The sequence below is a fragment of the Bufo gargarizans genome, chromosome 8 (genome assembly GCF_014858855.1).
Source record: "Bufo gargarizans isolate SCDJY-AF-19 chromosome 8, ASM1485885v1, whole genome shotgun sequence".
In the NCBI taxonomy this organism is placed as follows: domain Eukaryota; kingdom Metazoa; phylum Chordata; class Amphibia; order Anura; family Bufonidae; genus Bufo; species Bufo gargarizans.
The window spans coordinates 76,841,032-76,862,768 of record NC_058087.1 but is presented as its reverse complement, the minus strand read 5'-3'; the positions used below and the strand labels follow the sequence as shown (position 1 = coordinate 76,862,768).

Here is a 21,737-nt window from a genome sequence, read left to right as displayed (position 1 = left end):
GTGATTGTTGAATATCTGGTTACTTGTCGGCTCATCTGATGAAAGGAAACCTGTCGCATGTTTTGGTATAAATAAAATACAAGCATTCCCGTTTGCAGCTGCGCAGTAAAGTGAGGTGTACTGCCCAATGAGCACACGCCTGATGCCGCTGTAGATGATTCATTTCTAGTAAATCCTAACTTGTTTTGTAACATAATGGCCAGGTTCTCAAGGGCAGTGTGAAATGCTATACATTGGATTGTCTAGCCCTCCTTGTTAATCAGCCTACCCTTATGCTGCTTACTTACACATTATGGAAGTAGTCTATGAATAAGACCGCTTGTCGGTCGAAACGTGTCAGAGGATGTTTATGCAATAAATAATAAAATTTTATTCTACAATAGGGATTATTCCCATTTTTTTAAAGCCAATTTGGTGCTGGATTGCTTCTCTTACACATAAGGTACTCCAGCTGAATACCCGTATGCTGGTGATTTAGCGACCCCCAAAACAAATGATAGGCTCTGTTTAAGGCCTCCTGCACACGACCGTATGGCTTTTTCAGTGTTTTGTGGGCTGTTTTTGCTGGATCAGTTTTTCCGTTCCGTTTTTCCATATGGCATATACAGTATACAGTAATTACATAGAAAATATTGGGCTGGGCATAACATTTTCAATAGATGGTTCCACAAGAACGGAAACGGAAGACGTACAGATAAATTTCCTTATGTGTTCCGTTTTTCTGGGGGACCCATTGACTTGAATGAAGCCACTAAACGTGATTTGCAGGCAATAATAGGACATGTTTTATCTTTCAACGGAACAGAAATACGGAAACGGAATGCATATGGAGTACCTTCCGTTTTTTTTTTTTGCGGATCCATTGAAATGAATGGTTCCGTATACGGAACGCTTTAAATGGCCCGTAAACGGAAAAAAAAAACTTTTGTGTGCAGGAGGCCTAAAGGATCCCTACATATCTGTATACTCTAAGACTAATCAGTAGGCCATCGCCGTCTTGCTACATTGCTTGAAGCAATCTTGAAAATGAAGTTTGGCGCAATGACATATTAAAGAAACCCTACAGATTTCTTGAATAATCGTTGTAGAAATAAATGTCGATGTCTTCATACTTCAGGCACTGGAATGAGGATATGTTGAGTGAAGCCTGCAAGCTTATTTTGGATGAGATTCAGCTAAATCCGTCTGCTCCTGGTGGGATGGTTGACTATAAGAGAACGTTAACAATCAGCTTCCTTTTTAAGTTTTACCTGGAGGTGCTGCAAGCGCTGAACCGGCTGGTGCGTTTTCATAGCTTTTCCTTACCGTAGAAGCTTTGTTGGCAAATGTCTGAATCTTACTCAGTTCTTAATCTTTTGCAGGACCCTAATAATCCAGACATTAGTGCTCTCAGGAAATTTGATCTGACACAATCGAAACACATGCAGACTTACCAGGTAAAGACGTGGGAGTTACGGTATAACGGGGCATTCATTACTTGGGTCTCTGAAACCGAAGTGCAAAGAAATGCGGGGTTAACAATACGCATCTTATTATCTATTATGTGCCAATATCTAGTTACTCCCTTATTGTAGATGGCTTAAACATATCATATATTCCTATAGATTAGTCTCCTGGCTGTATAACAATACTATTGTCCACCGTACAATGAAGCAGAGTTCAGTTCAGTTCATGACTCAGCTTATTTGCACAGTCAGGAAACAGTCCTTGGCTTCTACAGGTAATCTTTTATTGGTATTCACTTGTACAGTGGTGGCATCTTGCTTAGATATGATCACTTTATGGTCGGACCTTTCGGACCCTTATCAATCCTGGGAATGGAGCGGCTACTTTAGGGCTCTTTTACACAAGCAGGTTTTCCGTCTGGATGTGATGCGTGTAGTTAACACCTAGCATCCGGACTAAATCCTGACCCTCATTTCTATGCTCTTTATACCCGAGTGTTGTTTTTTCACGTATTATCGTTGCGTTCAGGAATTGCAGCATGTTCTATTTTGTGTGTTTTTCACATATCTTTGTCTCCATAGAAGTGAATGGAGCTGGTGTGAAAAAAATGGAAGGCATCTGGATGCAATGTGTTTTTCACTGATGGTTTCTAGGAGATGTAGATTATTATTTTTCAGTTTTTCTTCACATTCGTGAAGAACGAATGCAATCCAGACAGAAAAAATGCACACACTGAACACAATTACAGAAAAAAATGATTGAACTTGAGTGCAAAACAATCAGTTTTCCCTGAACAGTTCCTGACACCACCCGTATCACTCCTGAGAAAAAGTCCTTTCACATGAGCGAGTTTTCCGTGTGGGTGCAATTCATGACGTGAACGCATTGCGCCCGCACTGAATCCTGACCCATTCATTTCAATGGGTCTGTGTACATGAGCGTTGTTTTTCACGCATCACTTCTGCGTTGCGTGAAAATCGCAGCATGCTCTATATTCTGCGTTTTTCACGTAGCCCTGGACCCATAGAAGTGAATGGGGATGCGTGAAAAACGCATTGCTTCCGCAAGCAAGTGCGGGTGCGATGCGTTTTTTTACTGATGGTTGCTAAGAGATGTTTGTAAACCTTCGGTTTTTTATCACGCGCGTGAAGAATGCATCAAAAAGCATTGCACCCGTGTGGAAAAAAACTGAACAACAGAACGCAATCGCAGACAAAACTGACTGAATTTGCTTGCAAAATGGTGCGAGTTTCACTGAACGCACCCTGAACGTCACGCTCGTGTGAAAGAGGCCTTAGGCCTCTTTCACACGGGCGTTAGTTTTTTTGCCCGGATAAGAGGCGGGTGCGTTTGATGACGTCACTCCGGTCATCACATGGTCTTTTACCATGGTGAATCACCATGGTAAAAGATCATGTGACGTACCATGTGATGACCGGAGTGACGTCATCAAAGGTCCTTAACCTCTATTTAATGCAGCAGCTCACCCCAGGTCCTGTTCAGCAGAGGAGACACAAGTAGATGCCGGGCTTCGCTATCAAGTGGACTAAGGTGAGTTAATTTTTATTTATTTTTTAACCCCTCTAGCGCTGTTTTACTATGCAGTCTGTATTCAGAATGCTATTATTTTCCCTTATAACCATGTTATAAGGGAAAATAATAAAGATCGGGTCTCTATCCCGATCGTCTCCTAGCAACCGTGCGTGAAAATCGCACCGCATCCGTACTTGCTTGCGGATGCTATGCGATTTTCACGCTTCCCATTCACTTCTATGGGGCCTGCGTCGCGTGAAAATCGGACAATATAGAGCATGCTGCGATTTTCACTCAACGCACAAGTGATGCGTGAAAATCAACCCTCATGTGAACAGCCCCATAGAAATGAATGGGTCAGGATTCAGTGCGGGTGCAATACGTTCACCGCACGCATCACACCCGCACGGAAAACTCGCCCGTGTGAAAGGGGCCTTACAGTCTTTCCTACACAGCAGCACCTTCACCCGTGACGGGGTTTGCAGCTCAGCCACAATCAATGAAATCAGGCTGGCTGTAGTTTCCTGTACAGCTTGGTGGTTGGGAGGTATGCTGGGCTGAGAAAAGCAGCGCAGGGGCCTTTTAGGGACCTAATTAAATAAAATAACATGTTACCTTTATTCTGCGTAGATCAGTAGGATTATGGCGATACAAATGTATACATTATTTTTTTATATTTTACTACTACTGGAGCAATAAAAACAGTTTAACACTTTTTGTCTTTGTGTGGCCATATTCTGAGAGCCATAACGTTTTTATTTGTCTGTCACATTTTTATAGAATTTGACAATAACTGTTGTGTACTTTTATTTTATTTTTTGCTTTTTAATGTGAATTTTTTTAATTTAATTTTTTCCAAATATTTCTAGACATTTTGATTTAAAAAAATCATAGAAGTTAAAGTCCCACTTGGAGACTTTAACATCTATGGGCCTGTTCACTCATATAATACACTGCACTGCCATCAATGTGCCATAAATGTATGACAATTAAAAGGAAGACCCACTGACCTACCTCTCATGGTGCAAAGGGTTACGTCACTTAGGAAATGCAGTGCAATCTTTAGGCAGCATGTTCCAGAGTAGGAGGAGCTGAGTAGATTGATATATAGTTTGGGGGAGGGGGCAAGATTCAGTATAAGGGCTAGTTTAGCCTAGCGCAGACCGGAAGGACTGATCCGGCATTCAGGCAAGTCTTCAGTTTTTTTCGCCGGAGATAAAACTGTAAAAGTGCTGCGGTTTTCTCTTTTGCCTGATCAGTCAAAACGACTGAACTGAAGACATCCTGATGCAAACTGAACGGATTACTCTCCATTCAGAATGCATGGGGAGAAAACTGATTAGTTCTTTTCCAGTATTGAGCCCCTGTGACGGAACTCTATGCCGGAAAAGAAAAACTCAAGTGTGAAAGTAGCCTAACAGTCTGTGTTTTGGTCAGTGATTTCCATCAGTGATTCTGAGCCAAAAGAGTGGAGCCAACACAGAGACGAAGCTTATAGGAAAGATTTGTACCTGTTCCTCATCTGGTTTTGGCTAAGGCTGCTTTTCACACTGGTGTTTTGGCTTTCCATTTGTGAGATCCGTTCAGGGCTCCCACAAGCGGTCCAAAATGGATCAGTTTTGCCCTAATGCATTCTGAATGGAAAAGGATCCGCTCAGAATGCATCAGTTTGCCTCCGTTCAGCCTCCATTCCACTCTGGAGGCGGACACCAAAACGCTGCTTGCCAAACGGATCCGTTCTGACACACAATGTAAGTCAATGGGGACGGATCCGTTTTTTATGACACAATCTGGCACAATGGAAAACGTATCAGTTTCCCATTGACTTTCAATGGTGTTCAAGATGGATCCGTCTTGGCTATGTTAAAAATAATAGAAACTGATGCAGACGTCTGTGCAGATCCATGACTGATCCATTCAGATAATACAACCATGTGCATCCATTCAGAACGGATCCATTTGTATTATCTTTTAAATAGCCAAGACGGATCCGTCTTGAACACCATTGAAAGTCAATGGAGGGCGGATCCGTTTTCTATTGTGCCATATTGTGTCAGTGAAAACGGATCCGTCCCCATTGACTTACATTGTGTGTCAGGACGGATCCGTTTGGCTTCGTTTGAACGGATCTCACAAACAAAGCCAAAACGCGAGTGTGAAAGTAGCCTAACAATCACTGATGCCAAACATGGAAAGTACAATGGTGCTATGATTGACAGCCTTCCCTTTGTGACTGTTTATAGAGAGCTAGCTGCTGATCACTGGACCCACTGGACTAAGCACAGAAAGTGCATTGATTTACATTAGGAAAAAAACAAGCTCTACTGAATCCCTTCCAAAAAAACTGTCAGTTTGCTCAGCTCCTCCTTCTCTGCACCCTGCGGCCAACAGGTACTGGGCCTCATGTACAACATGACAGGTTTCCCTTGAATAGTAGTTTAAATGATTTACAATATCTTTAGTTTAAACCCATTCCTGACCAAGCAATTTTCTGTTCCCTTTTGTTTTTCCTCCCTGCCTTCCCAGAGCCCTAATTCTTTCTCTTCTGTTTATATAGATGTATAAGGACATGTTTTTTTGCAGAACAAGTTGCACTTCTGAATTGCACCATTCAATATTGTATATGATGCAGTGGGAAGATGGAAAAAATCCAAATTGGGTGGAATTGTAAAAAAACGCAATTCCGTCAGTTTTATGGGTTTCATTTTTCAGATGTTCCATACATGGTAACATTTACATATTACCTTCATTATGTGGGTCAGTACATTTACAGCAATGCCACATTATAGTTTTTCTTGTTTTAATCCAAAGTTTTTTTGTTTTTTTTTGCATCACAATATTCTGACCCCCCATAACTTTTATGTAGTTATGTCTATAGAGCTCTGTGAGGGCTCATTTTTGAAGGCCAATCTTTAGTCTCTATTTATACCATTTTAGAGTGTATGGCTTCTTGGTCACTTTTTATAAAAATGTTTATGGGAGGGAAATGACAAAAAAATTGTGAATCTGCCATTTATTTCTGTTACGCCTTTCGCTGTATGGAATAATTATGTTTAGATTTTAATTTCAGGGCATTTTTAGAAGCGACGATACCTATGATGATTTTTTCATTGTCCATTATGTATTTTTATTATGGGGGGAAAAGGGGGGGTGATTTGAATATTTTTAAATATTTGAAATATCTTTTAAAACTTACCTTTCTTTCTACATTCTTTTAGGCCCCCAGGGGCCTAGCATCATACAGTTGTTAGATTGCCACTTCTATGTATCAGTGGAAATAAATCGATTGACAAATGGAAGATTGAGTATAGTGCAATGTAGGTTTGCCTCCTGCAGTCCTACATTGGAATACACCTATGGACTCATGCACACGACCGTTGTGTGTTTTGCGTCCGTGTGCATTCCGCAATTTGCGGAACAGCACGGACAGCCATTGATATAACTGCCTATTCTTGTCCGCAAAACGGACAAGAGTAGGACAAGTTGTTATTCTTTTTTGCAGACCACGGAACGGAATGGAGCTCTTCGTGTGCTGTCCGCATCTTTTGTGGCCCCATTGAAGTGAATGGGTCCGCATCCAAGCCGCAAAAACTGCAGCTCTGATGCGGACCAAACCAACGGTCGTGTGCATGAGGCCTATGTAAGGTATCGGAACATTAGCAGGACCCAGCCTTTCACAGACAATGAATGGTTCCCCTGATTGCCACGTGGGGGAGCCATTCCAGTCCCGGGAGCGCATTACTTCTGGCATTTGCACTTTCAGATGCTGTGTTCACATTTACCCACTGCATCTGATGGCTTATGCCATCAGATGCAGAAACTCAATGGCTATGGTGCCACCTACATTTGCGAGCTGATGCCATCTTTAAAGACCCTACTTCCGCCGTACTATTACGGTGGAGGTCAAGAACGGGTTAAATGGGTTATTAATTAGTTTTATATTGATGGACTTTCCAGATTTGGCCATTAATATCAGTTCAGTGGGGTTCAATACCCTGCACCTCTGCTGATCATCTGTTCTGGAGCATCTCCGATGCCAGAAGTAGATGTCGGACATACACAGCTCTGTCCATTGTGTAGTGGGCAGACCTGGTTACTGCAGTACTGCTCCTATTGACTTCAGTGACAGCAACACAGCAGTAATGAGCTCCCATGCACAGAGGTGTGTAGTTTGGGCATCGTAGCTACTCCTGATCGTCAGGAGTGTGGGGTATCAGACCCTGCCAGTCTGATATTGATTGTCTATCCTGAGGATAGGCACTCAATATAAAGAGTATTAGCAACCCTTTCAAATCTTGCCGACTTATTATAGAGTACAAGACAAAAAATTGTTAATACTGATGTTATGCAATTGCTAAATTTTAAAAGGTATTCACTTTTTATTAGAATGTACCTGAAGATCAGCCTGATCGTGACCCTGTCGGACGACCAGTAGTGCACAGATCTGGGATCAAACAAGCCACTGGAGAAGCCATTTACACAGATGACATGCCCCCTGTGGATGGGGAGTTGTATGTGAAATTTGTCACCAGCTCCAGAGCTCATGCAAAAATTGTGTAAGTTGTAAAGTGTCAATATCTAGTTAGGAAATTGGTTTATACAAAGGCTCCTACATTTACAATGTGAAAGAACCCACTGATCCCACACTGATACGTTACTTTTACATTTATATAGATATTAGTTCTATAAAAATAAATTCATTTGCTTCTCACTTGTTTGGTATGTACGTAGTATGTTGATCATACTTTAAATATATCAAAATACATAAGGCATTAGGAAATCCATAATAAATTGGACGTGTGGCACACATGACTGCAGTAGGCTAATTTGATGAAGTTTGACAACCATTTATGATCCAATGTTTTACGCCTCTATATCAAATTGTTTCTGATTTGATTATAAGACTGGAAACAGTCTCAATCCAGACATAATTTGGGCCTGAATAGGTCTATGTTCATCACTGGTAGGGGGCCTGACTATTTCCCTAAGACCCTAATCACACTGCTGGAAAACACAGAGCTGATTTCAAGAGAAATCCACCCTTGAAGTCCAGACCCTTTATTAGTGTATTACTCTGTTCAGCGGTATTTTCAGATACTTAGGGCTGTTTCACACGAGCGGATGCCGTGCGTGATATCCGCTGCGAGAATGAGAGCCAAGACCCGCTGCAGACAGAAGAAGCACAGATCATTAACATGATTGATAATGCTCCGTGCCTCTCTGTGATCTTTTTACTACAAAATCAATGCTCTGTGCTTCTTCTGTCCGCAGCGGGTCTTGGCTCTCATTCGCACAGCGGATGCCACGCACAGCATCCGCTCGTGTGAAACAGCCCTTAAACGCCCACAAATTATACACCGATTAGCAAACAAGGGTATCTGGAGTCTATTCTGGCAAAATCTGCTTCTAAAACACTTCAAAGAAGTGACATGGTGCTTCTTGACGCGTATTTGAAAACATTGGCATTGAAATACGCACCCTTGTATACTATATGATGCATATTTCCCATTGAAGCCAATGAGATGCTGTATTCAAACTTTATTAAAGCACACTACCACACGTAAAACAAGATCTAGTGGTGATAAATGAAGAGGAGTCTGGCAGAAGCAGTGGATCCAGTGTTTCTGAATGGAAAGGGGTTTAGCATGCAGACTTTGCTGTAGATTTGGTGCAGATTTTGCAGGAGAAATTCTGCCCTTTGTAGTCATACCCTTGGGACATGTCCACATGACCAATTTTGAAAGTCTGACTACAAAATTCTCGGTTTTTGATGAGGTTTTTCAACACTTTTTTTTTTTTTTTAAACTAATGTTTACTTCAGTACAAAACTGCTTTTTCAGCTCACGTTTCTTGACACTGATCCATGCCAAAAACCGCGCTTGGACTCGTTCAGAGTTTTTTTTTTTTTATACCCCCAATTCATGTCAATGGGTGATTCAGCATGGATTCTGCCCCAAGATAAGGCATCATGCTTCTTTTTTCTATGTGGAAAAAAGAAAACAAGTGCTGATTCCATTTAAATAAATGGGAGGTTATTTTGAGGCATTTTTGGAACTGATTTTGAGGTAGAAACGAGCCTAAATGAATGCCAAAAAAAACCTCTGTGCACTGGGCCTTAAGTAGATTTTGAAAGTCAGTGGGGAAGATTTATCAAACTAGTTTAAAGTAGAACTGGCTTAGTTGCCCCTAGCAACCAATCAGATTCCACCTTTCATTTTTCACAGCTCCTTTGGAAAGTGAAAGGTGGAATCTGAAAGGATGAAAGGATAAATCTACCCCAGTGTCTCCAAATGCTCCAAAAAGCTCCTGTTGAACCGGCATTTTTTTACTTGCAGATCTATGGACCTTGCAGAGGCTCTAGCCCAGCCAGGTGTAGTTGATATTATAACAGCAGATGATTTTCCCGGCACCAGTGAGTGTACACTGGATGATGGAACAGTTCCAATATTGGCATGTGGAAAGGTAAAAAAAAAGTATTATTTGTAGGGTGGTGTTATTAAATATAGTCACCTAAATATTTTTTTTTTTACCTTTTGAAGGTACTGTGTGTGGGTCAGATAATTTGTGCAGTATTGGCTAGCTCACCGGATCAAGCAAAGAAAGCGGCCGCCAAAGTCAATATTGTTTATGAGAATTTGGAACCGGTTATTCTGACAATTGAGGTATGGTATAATCGTTAAGGATCTAAATAATAAGAATGGGTGTTTACTTCAGTACAAAACTGCAATTTCAGCTTGTGAAAATTAAAAATGTCTATTGTTTAGAATATAACTACTCACAAAAGGTTCTGGATATTTGGCTTGTGGGTGAAATTTCAGGATGAACCTAAAATGCACTCTGATCTTTACAGATGAACGTAATGTGACCTTCTCTAAACTTGTGAATGCACATGTCCAACTGTTCAATGTTTCAGTACTTTTTGCACAACTTGCTGTTCTCTAACAAGGAGCTTAACAGCAAAATTCACAACAGTTGTTTGATCCATGAATAGCCCAATACATTTCCTGGTTCAACCAGAATTGGTATTTAAACAGTCCTCCTCATCATGCTGTTCACATTTTGACATCATGAGACCAAGATGAAACCTAACAATTGATCAACAGTATCTCGCCATAGCGAGGCTTCAAGCAGGATGTTCTCAGACAGAAGTGGCCAGACCGTGTGCTGTCCACATCAGTATGTCCGTTCCATTGCTCCGCCAAAAAAATAGTGCATGTCCTATTTTTTGTCTAGTTTGGGAAAAATATAGGCATTATTACAATGGATCCACAAAGAAAACGGATCCGCAAAAAAACGGATGCCATGCGGAACATCATTCGTTTTTTTTTGCGGACCACAAAACACATACGGTCGTGTGCATGTAGCCATAGAGAGAGACTGGAAGAGTCACAGAAAGCCATAGAAGTGGATGTCCTTAGGCCAAAACCCACACTGATGACTGCTTCATTGTGAACAATGCCCTGCGGAACCGAGTGATGAATACCACACAACTCCAGGAGGTGAGAGGCACCCAAATGTCACGTCAGAGACAATTCAAAACCGTTTACATCATTATGGTCTGTGTGCTAGATGACCTGCAAGGGTATCTGACCATACCACCAGGGACAGGCATCATCGTCTTGCATGGGTCAGGGAGCAGCTATGCTGGATGAGGGACCAGTGGGTCTCAGTGCTGTTCACGGATAAAGGTCGATTCATGCTGAGCAGAAATTATGGCCGGCAACGATGTTGGAGATGTCAAGGAGCGCACTATGCATCAGCCACTGTAGTCACCAGTGTGGGCAGGTGAGTCTAGTCAATACAGAACTACCCTACACTTTGTGAATGGTACAGTGACAAGCCCTTGAATAACATAATCAATCCAGTCATTGTGCCTCTGCATGAACAACACAGGCCTAATTTCATCTTCATGGACGACAATGCGCCAGATCATTCAGGTCTCATCATTAGGGAATGACTGCTAGAGACTGGGGTACCTCAAATGGAGTGACCTGCACTTTCTCCAGACCTGAATCCCGTTGAAAACCTACGGGATCAGCCAAGTCACCGTATAGAGGCTTGTAACTCTGTACCCTAGAACCTCAATGACCTGAGGGCCGCCCTTGAAGAAGAGTGGGATGCCATGCCTCAGCAGACAATAAGTTGTCTTGTGAACAGCATGAGACATTGTTGTCAAGCTGCAATTGATGCTCAAGGCCACATGACAAGTTATTAAGACACTGACATTTTTTGTGGGGGTATACCCACCACTGTTGGCTTTTGTTTCTATAAATAGTTTGAGATGAGGAAATCGCCATTGCATGCTTCAAATATCCTTAACTTTTTGTGGGTAGTGTGTGTGTGTGTGTATTGTTACACAGTCAGAGGTGTGGTCTGAGAAACGGTATTTTCCTCCCAGCATGTGCTGCTAAGCTAATTTACAGCCAGATGAGGTCAAATACCGGACCGGATTTTAAATGCCTGTCCGGGTTTTAGCAGCACCTGGCTGTCCCTAAATAAGCAGCTGGGCTCAGAATCCAGGCCTTTAAGTTGTGATCTGGGAGCCTTGTGTCTCGATGAAGGTTTGGCATAAAAACAGGTTGGTGCTGCTATCAGCAAGGACTCTTAAAAGGCAGAATTGCCGCATGGTGTGAATTACCACCAACACCACATTGTGACTTTTTGTTTGAATATGACTGTTTGTTTGTTTTGTCACTTGCCTAAAGTGTGAATAAAACACTGAACTGTTTGATCCAAAGAACTTGTTGTTGCCTCTATACTGCGTCTGCTAATCCTGTCTACCAGAGAGAGTCCCCATAGAGTGTGTGTGTGTGTGTATATATATATATATATATATATATATATATATGTATATATGTGTGTGTGTGTGTATGTATGTATGTATGTATATATATATATATATATATATATATACAGAGAAAAGGTGGTGGAACTCGCCCCCCCTCCCCTGGTGAGTTCCATGCTGGAGCATGGCAGGTGGAGATGTCAAAAGGTGGCGGAACGCCGTTCCGGTGCGTTCCGCCAGAAAAAAAGCCCTGTGTGTGTGTGTGTGTGTGTGTGTGTGTGTGTGTGTGTGTATATATGTATGTGTGTGTATATATATATATATATGGACACATTTTTTCATGTTTTACAGTGGAGTGCCGTGGATTTCATATATATATAATATCTCTATCTATCTCTGGAAAATAGAGCAGCACTCCAGGGATTGCGTTAAAAAAAAATGTTTATTCACCCATTGGTGACGCGACGTTTCGGCTCCAACATGAAGCCTTTCTCAAGCAAGTGAACAATGACAAATAGACATATATAGTGAAGGGAAGTGACAGCATTAAATTGAAGTGTTTGCAAAAAAAAGGCAGCATTAACCCATGCTTGCGTGAACAACAATATAAATACATCAAGACATTACAATTTATCAAAAAACATGTGTAATTCATTCATGGTACAGTGCAGTGAAACAATGTCATCAATATCCATATATGATTATGTACACATTGATTCTGTACCAAAGTGCTTTAAAAATTGTTCCCAACATTAAATGGTTAAAAAAGGTTGTTATAATTAATTATACATAGGGAATGGCAGCAACACCTGATGGTGGGCGTGAGTGAAAGCACATGACAAAGCAACTTACATACCCCCATTACGAATCAAACGCTGTGCGCGGCGTACCCGATCCCCCAATGTGCATGCGCCAAACGGCGCATCATATCGGTGTCATAGAAAAAAGTCATAACAAACTTGCGCCTGCGCAGTATTCAGTATTCCTCAACAGTCGCCATCTTGGAACAGGTAAAACATAGGTCAGACGCAGCTGGTGCACAGCATCCCCACCTATGTAAACCACCACTCAAGCAATGGCGAAACCATACTATTCATACATTAAACACAACGTTGCTTATAAGAACATTTGTATTCCACTGACGATACCGTCAGGCACCAACTGTTGAATTACATACAGGGAATACCATGTGGGAGGAGCCAAGTCACCAGCAATTCCACACAGTGTTAGCCCTGCTGATCCTGCAACATTATGAGGGATCTCCTCGTATCATCACAATCATAGTAAGGAAACTGAACAACCATATTGTCGCAGGTAATGGCGCATGTAAAAAAACGCCCAAAAAATTAATCTGCGTTGCGTTGATTGTACATCACACCGCTCCTCAATCATGTAGTCTCTGGTCACTCACCACCATAGTCTGTGTGTAAAAAAAGGGAAAACAAAAAAAAGATTAATATAAATATATCCTCCACCTATTATAGTATAATAGTTACATTACAACCTAACTCTAAGGTAAAGAGACAAGCGAACATACAGTGGGACAGGGCAAGCTAACATCCACATACCTATCCTAAATTGAAGTCTGCATTGAGGCCATGTGGTCTCAAAGAATTGAGGGTGTATATTCAACATATTTCTTTCTTCTTTAGTAGTGAAATCCTATCGCCACCCCTCCTAGGCATTGAGACATGATCTATAATCCAGCATTTGAGATCTCTTTCCCTATGATCGAGATCTACAAAATGCTTGAAAACAGGCAAATCCAATTTTTTTTGTCGAATACTTAACCGATGGTTATTCATTCTGGATTTGAAATCTGTGGAAGTTTCCCCAACGTATAAGATATTACACGGACAAGATAATACAGATACTACATGATCCGAAATGCATGTTAAGTGGAAACTAATGGGATAATTCACACCTGTGGATGGAGTAAACATGGATTTGCACATATATCTACAGTTGACACAACCTGGACAAGGATAACATCCCAATCCAGGCCGTGTCAGGGTAGCTCAGAAAATCCTGTCCAATCCAACAGTGAAATGCACTGTACCATTAATGAATTACACATGTTTTTTGATAAATTGTAATGTCTTGATGTGTTTATATTGTTGTTCACGCCAGCATGGGTTAATGCTGCCTTTTTTTTTTTGCAAACACTTCAATTTGATGATGTCACTTCCCTTCACTATATATGTCTATTTTGCATTGTTCACATTGCTTGAGAAAGGCTTCATGTTGGAGCCGAAACGTTGCGTCACCAATGGGTGAATAAACACAATTTTGTTTTTACCGCAATCCTGGAGAGTATTTTTTGAGCAATACATTTTAGGTAAGCCTCTCCCCTTGAGCTAGCACCCACTTCCATTAATGGTTGGTGCAGCCATACTTTTACCTTTCTTGTGTGTGTGTGTGTGTGTGTGTGTATGTATATGTGTGTGTGTGTGTGTGTGTGTGTGTGAATAAAGGGCACTTTTTCACGTTTTACAGAGGAGTGCCGTGGATTTCTTCTACTTATATCTACACCCGTGATCAAGGGTTTGACACAGGCAACATAGGAGTGCTTCCCCATTTCCACGTTTTATATTGTGGGGACTTGCTTTGGTAGTCAGGACAAGCAGACGCAGTATCGAGGCAAAGACCAGCTTATAACTCAAAAACTTCAGTGTTTATTCACACTTGTTGTAAGTACACAGTACGACAGTTCATTTGCAGTATTGGTGTTAGTTCACACCTTTTGTCCTGGGTGTTAATCCACACCCAACCGCCATTTATAGGCCTGACAAAACCCGGCCTGACACGTGGGGAGTAGTCGCCCAACCAGCACTTTGACTACTCCCAGTAAGAGCCGTCCCGGATCAGCTATTTACAGCCATACTAAATACAGTAGCAAAGTGTCAAACAGCAACTACTGCTGACACATGAAAACTGTCTGTTACTCTACCGAGACCAGGAACCTTGGTGACACATACCTATCCTCGACGATGAATCCTTGTACCTTCTTTATATACTGTACATTTATTTATATATATATAAGTGCAGGGAGTCGTATATATCCCACCCAGATAGCTCTGCTGGGTGAGAACTGAAATCTAGACAGTTTTGTCTAGATGTTGTTGTTCTGGGCTGGATTTCATGTGGACTGGGGGATAGGTTTGGTAATGGGATCTGCCAGTCTACATCCTTCCACTACATGTATTGTCTTTTGCCGGAGGTGATCGCAGGTGGGGCCTGCTGCTGTAATCAAGGAGGGATAAAACAATCCTCTGTGTATGACTTGAGGGAGAAAGGCTAAGGAAGCCTGAGAGATGGAAGCCTGAGAGGCTCTGTGTGGTCTCAGCCAAGAGGGATGAGGGGCCACGAGGCTTAGTAAAGCCTGAAGTTTGGGGGGCCCAGCGACGCCTATAGAAAGAGGGTCGAACGGTCAGAGTTGGGAGGACTTCTGGACCATCTCCCCCCCAAGGGTGCTGGTGTGGTCACAGCCTGGAGGCTGCTGGACCGTATATGGCTGAGGAAGCCGGATCTCATCCTGTGTGTGAGGTAGAGATACCATGTGTATTAGGTTGAGCCCAGAAGGGCAGGTGTTTATTTTCAATGTTTGTGTGTGATGGTGCTGAAGTGCCGAAAGCAGTACAGAGGCAAAATAAAAGTTCTTAACTCAAAAAATCTGTGTTTATTGACACTTGAGGCAATTGCACAAAACAGCACGCAACTTTGCAGTGTTATTTCACACACAATAGAAAATTCATATAACACAAGTCACCTTGCTGGCAGTTCTGCCTCCAGTAGTCCACAGCAGGCTTTAGGGGACCTGTTTCCCTAGCGTGATACTCTCAGCTCTCCAGCCCAGCACAGGCATCAGATCTCAAAAACAGAGACCTCTCTGCTGAGCCCAGCTGCCTAGGTGCTGCCAAAACCCGGACCGGCACTTAAACTCTGGTTCGGTATTTGACCTCACCTGGCTGGAAATTAGCCCAGCCACACATGCTGTGGCAGGCGCAGCACTATGAATTTTGCGCTATGGCATTAGAAAAATGTTGATATCTCTGACTTTTAGTCTAACCAGACTGTCTAGGTTTAAAGAGCACACCAAATGCTTCATACCGTAGGGCATTGTGGGAGTTGTAGTTTTACCACATCTGGAGGGCTGCAGGTTGAGCATGCCTGGTCTAGACTTCTGCCCAGCAACAACAGATTAACACTATGCTTTCTGTTGTTTCTGCTGTGTCACTGAGCTTACCTTACATTATAAAATTAATTTTAAAAGCATATTATTTTTTTCTGCTTCTGTAAACACAAAAAATAACACTTATATGACATCCAAAACTTGATGTCACAGTAAATAACTCTGCTTTTGTCTTTAACACATAAACATAGGAAAGGTATTAAGGTTATTAGCAGGTTTAGCTGTATATACGCATAAGCTATACTAGCAACCTAGGACAGGTCTTAGCTGCAAATGCTGGGAGGAAAATACCTGCCTTGCCCGACACAACCCCTCACTGTGTCACATACCCCCCCCCCCCTCCTTTTTCAACCCTGAGGGGGTGGACACACACAAGATGATGCACCCGGGACAGGTCATAAGCGTTTCCCTGCAACCTGCCTGCTCTGTGTTCTACCAAGAACTTCTGCAGAGACAAAAAACATCTGGTGACCTGGGCATTCCTGTCTTTGGCCTGGCTCAGCCACTTGAGAGGGGAGTGGTCGGTAACCAGGAGGAACTTTCTCGGGAGTCTCTCCCTATTAGTTCATAGTGTAGATTGATGGCGACAGCCACCTTGTGGGTCCACCTGCTGGCAATCGTGGACAGAGACACCATAGTGGCGGGGTAGTCTTTTAAGTCTCCATGGATGCACATGACCCCGACTTTCTGGCCAGTATACTCCTCTGACCGTACCAGGGGAGCCCTTACTAGGGACACCAGGCTCCCTGAGGCCAGCAAATCCTCCGCTCGAGTGTCTCCTACCTCCACCTGGCACAGGTGGTTTAGAGTTTTTGGGGTACCTGCTGCACACAGCTTCCTGGCATATAGCGACTGATGGTCGCCATAGTTAGTATCCATGGGTTCCACCTGATGGGGACAGTCAGCTCTTACATGGCCCGGCTCCTGACACTGCCAGTAGACTAACGGAGCCAGGTCCAAAGAGAGTACACCCCGGGTGGGTTTGGTTGGTACAAGTCGCCGGGTCTGGGATGGAGCTTTACGAGGTTTGACTGCCCCCTCCCAAAATAACCCTGGACGATCCAGTGCAGGAGAAGGGGTGGCAAAGTCCTCCAGAACATATAAGCCAATAGTCTATCCAGCATAGTCATGGGACTCATCAGGCTGTAGCCACTTTTACAAGAGGTGGAGCAAGTCATAATACTGAGTCCTTGCAGGCTCAGCCGGCTTAAACCCCCACTGATGTACCCGCTGGGAAGGGACCAACACATTAACCCCCAGTCTTGCCAAAATCTCACCCTTTGCTTTTTGGTAGTCAGCCCGGCTAGGAATCCCCATCAGAGTCGAAATACACCCGCTGGGAATTTGATGACAGGAATGGATCGACCTCCTCAGCCCACTGGTCACAGGGTAGTTTTTCCCTGATGGCCACTTTCTCGTACATCGCCAGGTAGGTTTCGATGTCGTCTCCGGGGGTCATCTTGGGAATCGCGGCAAGGACTGCTTTCTGGGCATCGTGGACGCTCGGGGTTGCTCCTGCTGTCTGCAAAGCCATCACGTGTTGTAGCAGCAACTGGTTAGTCTCCTGCTGCTGCTTATTAGCCTTGTGTTGCTGCAGGTTTGTCTCTTGCTGCTGCAGATTACCCTCCATGAGGGCCTTCACAACAGCCTCTGTTTTATCGTGGGGCACTGGTTGTAATGCAGCTGGTTTAATGTACGACATACAGCCGTGTCTGGGAAAATGCAAAACCCAAAAATATCGGCGTTCACGCCAACCTTAGTGCTCTTGCTCGCATCCTCCACCAATTGTGGGGGTTCGCTCTGGTAGATGGCATAAGCGGGGGCAGTACAGAGGGCGGGCGGCTCACAGCTCTCCAGCCCAGTACAGGCCTCAGATCCCAAAAACAGAGACCTCTTTGCTGAGCCCAGCTGCCTATTTAAGGACAGCCAGGTGCTGCAAAAACCTGGACCGGCACTTAAACTCTGGTCCGATATTTGACCTCACCTGGCTGGAAACCAGCCCAGCTGCACATGCTGTGAGGAAAATACCTCCCTTGCCAGACACAACTGCTCACTGCGTCACTATATATATATATATATATATATATATATATATATATATATATATATATATATATATATATATATATATATATATATATATATATATATATATATATATATATATATATATATATACACACATACACACACACACACACACACACACACATTTCCCTTTCGCCCATGACGGCATCCTTAAGAGACCTCCTCCATCCAGGACAGGAAACAGGAACTTTTGTGGAGAGCTCTTAAGGGTGGACTCTGCCCCTATACCACCAGTTCCTGTTTCCTGTCCTATGGATAGGAGGTCTATGTGGAAAGCTAGGATCAGGCTGTAGAAGCCCCTGAGGTGCAACATTTTTAGGGGTTACTTCATAGGAGTGCGCAACCTATTGCTTTCGGGTGTGCACCCTAAAGCACAAACGCACACGCTCCTCGCGAGGTATGTATGTATATAATATATACACACACACAAATGCACTAAGGGGTATCAGGGTACATTATTATACAGGGGTAATATAACTAAAGGGTATCAGGGTAAATTATACAGAAGTAATATAACTGAGGAGGGCTTACCCCTTTATTATGTCCCCTGAAATAGCCCTCTTCAGTTATATTACCCCTGTATAATAATGTACCCTGATACCCCTTAGTTTTACCCCCTATATAATTTACCCTGATCCCTCAGTTATATTACCCCCTGTATAATGTCCCCCATCAGTTATATTACCCCCTGTAATTTACCCTTATACCCCTCAGTTATACGGTATCATATAACTGAGGGGTATCAGGGTATATTATACAGGGGTACAGCAGGGAACATACTTTATGCGTTAACTTAACGTTATATAACTAACTTATATGGGGGGTGACTCTCAGTCAGGGCAGAGTTCCAGTGGCGCAGAGTGGGTTGCCAGCACCCACGGCTAGCCAAGTATTGCTCCCCCACCCAACCTGTGGACATGCCCCTTTTTACAAATAATGCAGTACATGTCATCTACAGTCCTATGTACCACCACAGATAATAGTGATAACTCTGAGTACAGATAATGTAAGATATATTACCTGCAGTTCTATGTACCACCACAGATAACAGTGATAACTGAGTACAGATAATGTAGTAGATATCTCCTGCGGTCCTATGTAACACCACAGATGACACAGTGGTAACTCTGAGTACAGATAATGTAGTAGATGGGTGTGATGCCCCAGAATTCAGAACACGTACAGTGTGACCTGAAGTCTGGGGCCAGGCTTCGGCAGTGTGGGCTAAATCCTATAGCCCCCCCCCCCCCCCAAACAGATATGTGGATGGACATTACATATAATGGTACACACTATACAGTAGAATACAGCAGTTACACCTGTTACATCCAGTGACGTCTCCTGTGATGTAGACTTTCCTCAACGTCTTCATTCGGAGATAAGACCGCCATGATACCTTTCAGCCGCGTCTCTGCAAAGTTTCACAGATTTTTTTTTTTTTTGATTTCTCACTTTACTATCATTCTCAGATAACAGACCTCCCCTCCACCCGTAGTGCCCCTAAGTATAATACCCTCTGTATAATTATAATATACTGTTTACTGGCCCCTCTGTGTTATTATTATTCTTAATATTATAATGGCACCCTCTGTATTAGGCTCCATTAACACGTCTGCAGAATGTGTCCGCATCCATTCCGCAATTGTGTGTAACTGGTGCGGACCCATGCCTTCTCTATGGGGACCGAATGGAATGCGGAAAGCACACAGTGTGCTCTTCGCATCCGCATTTCCGGAGCGGCATGCCGAACTTCCGGTCTGCGGCTCTGGAAAAAAATAGAATATGTCCTATTCTTGTCCGCAGCTGCGGACAAGAATAGGCTGTTCTATGGGCGTGCCGGTCGAGTGTATTGTGGATCCGCAAAACACTACGGAAGTGTGAATGGACCCTAATAGTAATAATTATGGCGCCCTTCAGCCCCTCCAGCATACAGTCCCATGTAAAATACATCACTCCCTGCCTTCAGCCCCTCCAACATACAGTCCCATGTAAAATGCAAAACTCCCTCTGCCTTCAGCCCCTCCAGCATACAGTCCCATGTAAACAATATCGCCCTTCCTCTCTTCGTTGCCTGTCTTCAGCATACAGTCTCCATTCTAGTCCTCTACTGTCTCATAGGCTTCAGCCCACTAGCCTGAATCCTATGTGAAGGATCGGATCAGGAGTTGGCAGATGGCAGTTCAGCAAGGATGTGATGATTAGGGTGTGCCCAGGCACACCCGGCACACCCCGTGTGCACATCTATGGGTTACCTGGTGCGGCATTAGACTCCACTAGGAGCCGCCTGCTAAGTCTGTGGCCAATCCTTCTGGGTCCCGGATGTGTTCTGTCGGGCCGGTGTTCCTGGGCAGTCCTAGTACAACAAGGAGGTGATGCTGGCATGCTGGATCCTCCTGGCGGTGTTCAGGAAGTCCTGGGCATTTTCTCTGCCTTCCTCCCGGCCTGGAGTAACTTAGAGTCAGGGGGCGGGCTTAGAGTTTTCTCGGCATGCTCTGTGTGCGAACCGGAAGTTGAGGGACACAACTTCCGGTATTTTGAATGCATGTGGCTACAGTGAAGGGTGTTCCGGAAGTAAGGGGAGGGACATCCCCTGCTGCAAGGGCCACATGGAAACGCCGGCAGGGACCTGACCTAGGGTATTTAAACCCTTCAGCGCACAGTCAGAAGGATCCCAGCCAGCCTGCAAGCATCTGTGGTTCCACTTATGGAAACCTCTCTATCCCTGTCTTGTACCACGGAGGAAGAGGGTAGTCAGCCCGATAACCAGGAGGGTCAAGGGGGGTCAATCCCCACCTTTTATTTCTTCCTTCAGTGTCTAATAGGGGCTGCAAGGGATCAGCTCTTTTTCGGGGGTCATTCTCACAATTATGTCCACAACAGCTGGATTGCAGGTCCAAACGTCGGCTTTATTTTCACAACAGCCAAACAATCCTATCTCACTTATAGCACCGTTCACACACGGTACCAACATGCAGCTTTCTTAGCCAGTACTCCAGCACTTCCAGGCTGTAACAAAGTCCAGTACCTTTGGGGGATTGTTGCCCACAAGTCCGCCTGACTCTGGCTTAGCATCCGTCGATTCCCAGACCCTTTGGAGTCCCCTGAAGTTCAGGCCAACACCGAAACCTGGGCCGTAGCCCCTCAGCCAGCCCGGCTAGGAATCCCCATCAGAGTATCAAAGATATTATCAAAATTTGAAGTTTCCGATTCAATGAAAAAGTTTTAAAAAGTGCCTCACTTCCTCAGCCTTGGGCAAGCAGGGTCACTAATATAGTATCCGATTCGGAGTCCTAGAAGATTCAAACGCTTCCTCAGATAAAGAAACCACGGGTCAGAAAGAGTGGAAAAAAACTCCAAAATTGGACACCCCAATCGCCAAGATTTCTAAAAGGTCTGCTTTGTCTTTTGAGGACCTCGGTGCCTTGAAAGATCCGATGGATAGACCGGCAGAAGTATACCTTAAAGTATGGGAGGCCTCTACCCAGGAATTTAAACCAAATATTGCCACTACCTCTACTGCCAGGTGTTTAAAGTTATGGCTACAAGAGTTAGAATCCCATATCCAGAATAAAACCTCCAGAGACCAGTTGCTAGGGGTGTTTCCTACCATCTTTAAAGCGGTGGACTTCATTTCGGATGCTTCTGCGGATGCATTAAGATTAAATACCAGGTCAGCAGCTCTATCTAATTCTG

The 21,737-nt window shown here is 43.6% G+C and overlaps 1 protein-coding gene across 1 annotated transcript in view; it reads left to right on the top strand.

Moving 5' to 3' along the window:
- Positions 1-21,737, top strand: part of LOC122945874 (aldehyde oxidase-like) — a 177,635-nt gene that overhangs the window by 67,563 nt on the left and 88,335 nt on the right. The window contains exons 15-19 of the mRNA XM_044305144.1: positions 1,118-1,280; positions 1,362-1,436; positions 7,366-7,535; positions 9,315-9,441; positions 9,519-9,641. Of these exons, the coding sequence (XP_044161079.1) occupies positions 1,118-1,280; positions 1,362-1,436; positions 7,366-7,535; positions 9,315-9,441; positions 9,519-9,641 (658 nt within the window). The remainder of the gene's footprint in view (positions 1-1,117; positions 1,281-1,361; positions 1,437-7,365; positions 7,536-9,314; positions 9,442-9,518; positions 9,642-21,737) is intronic.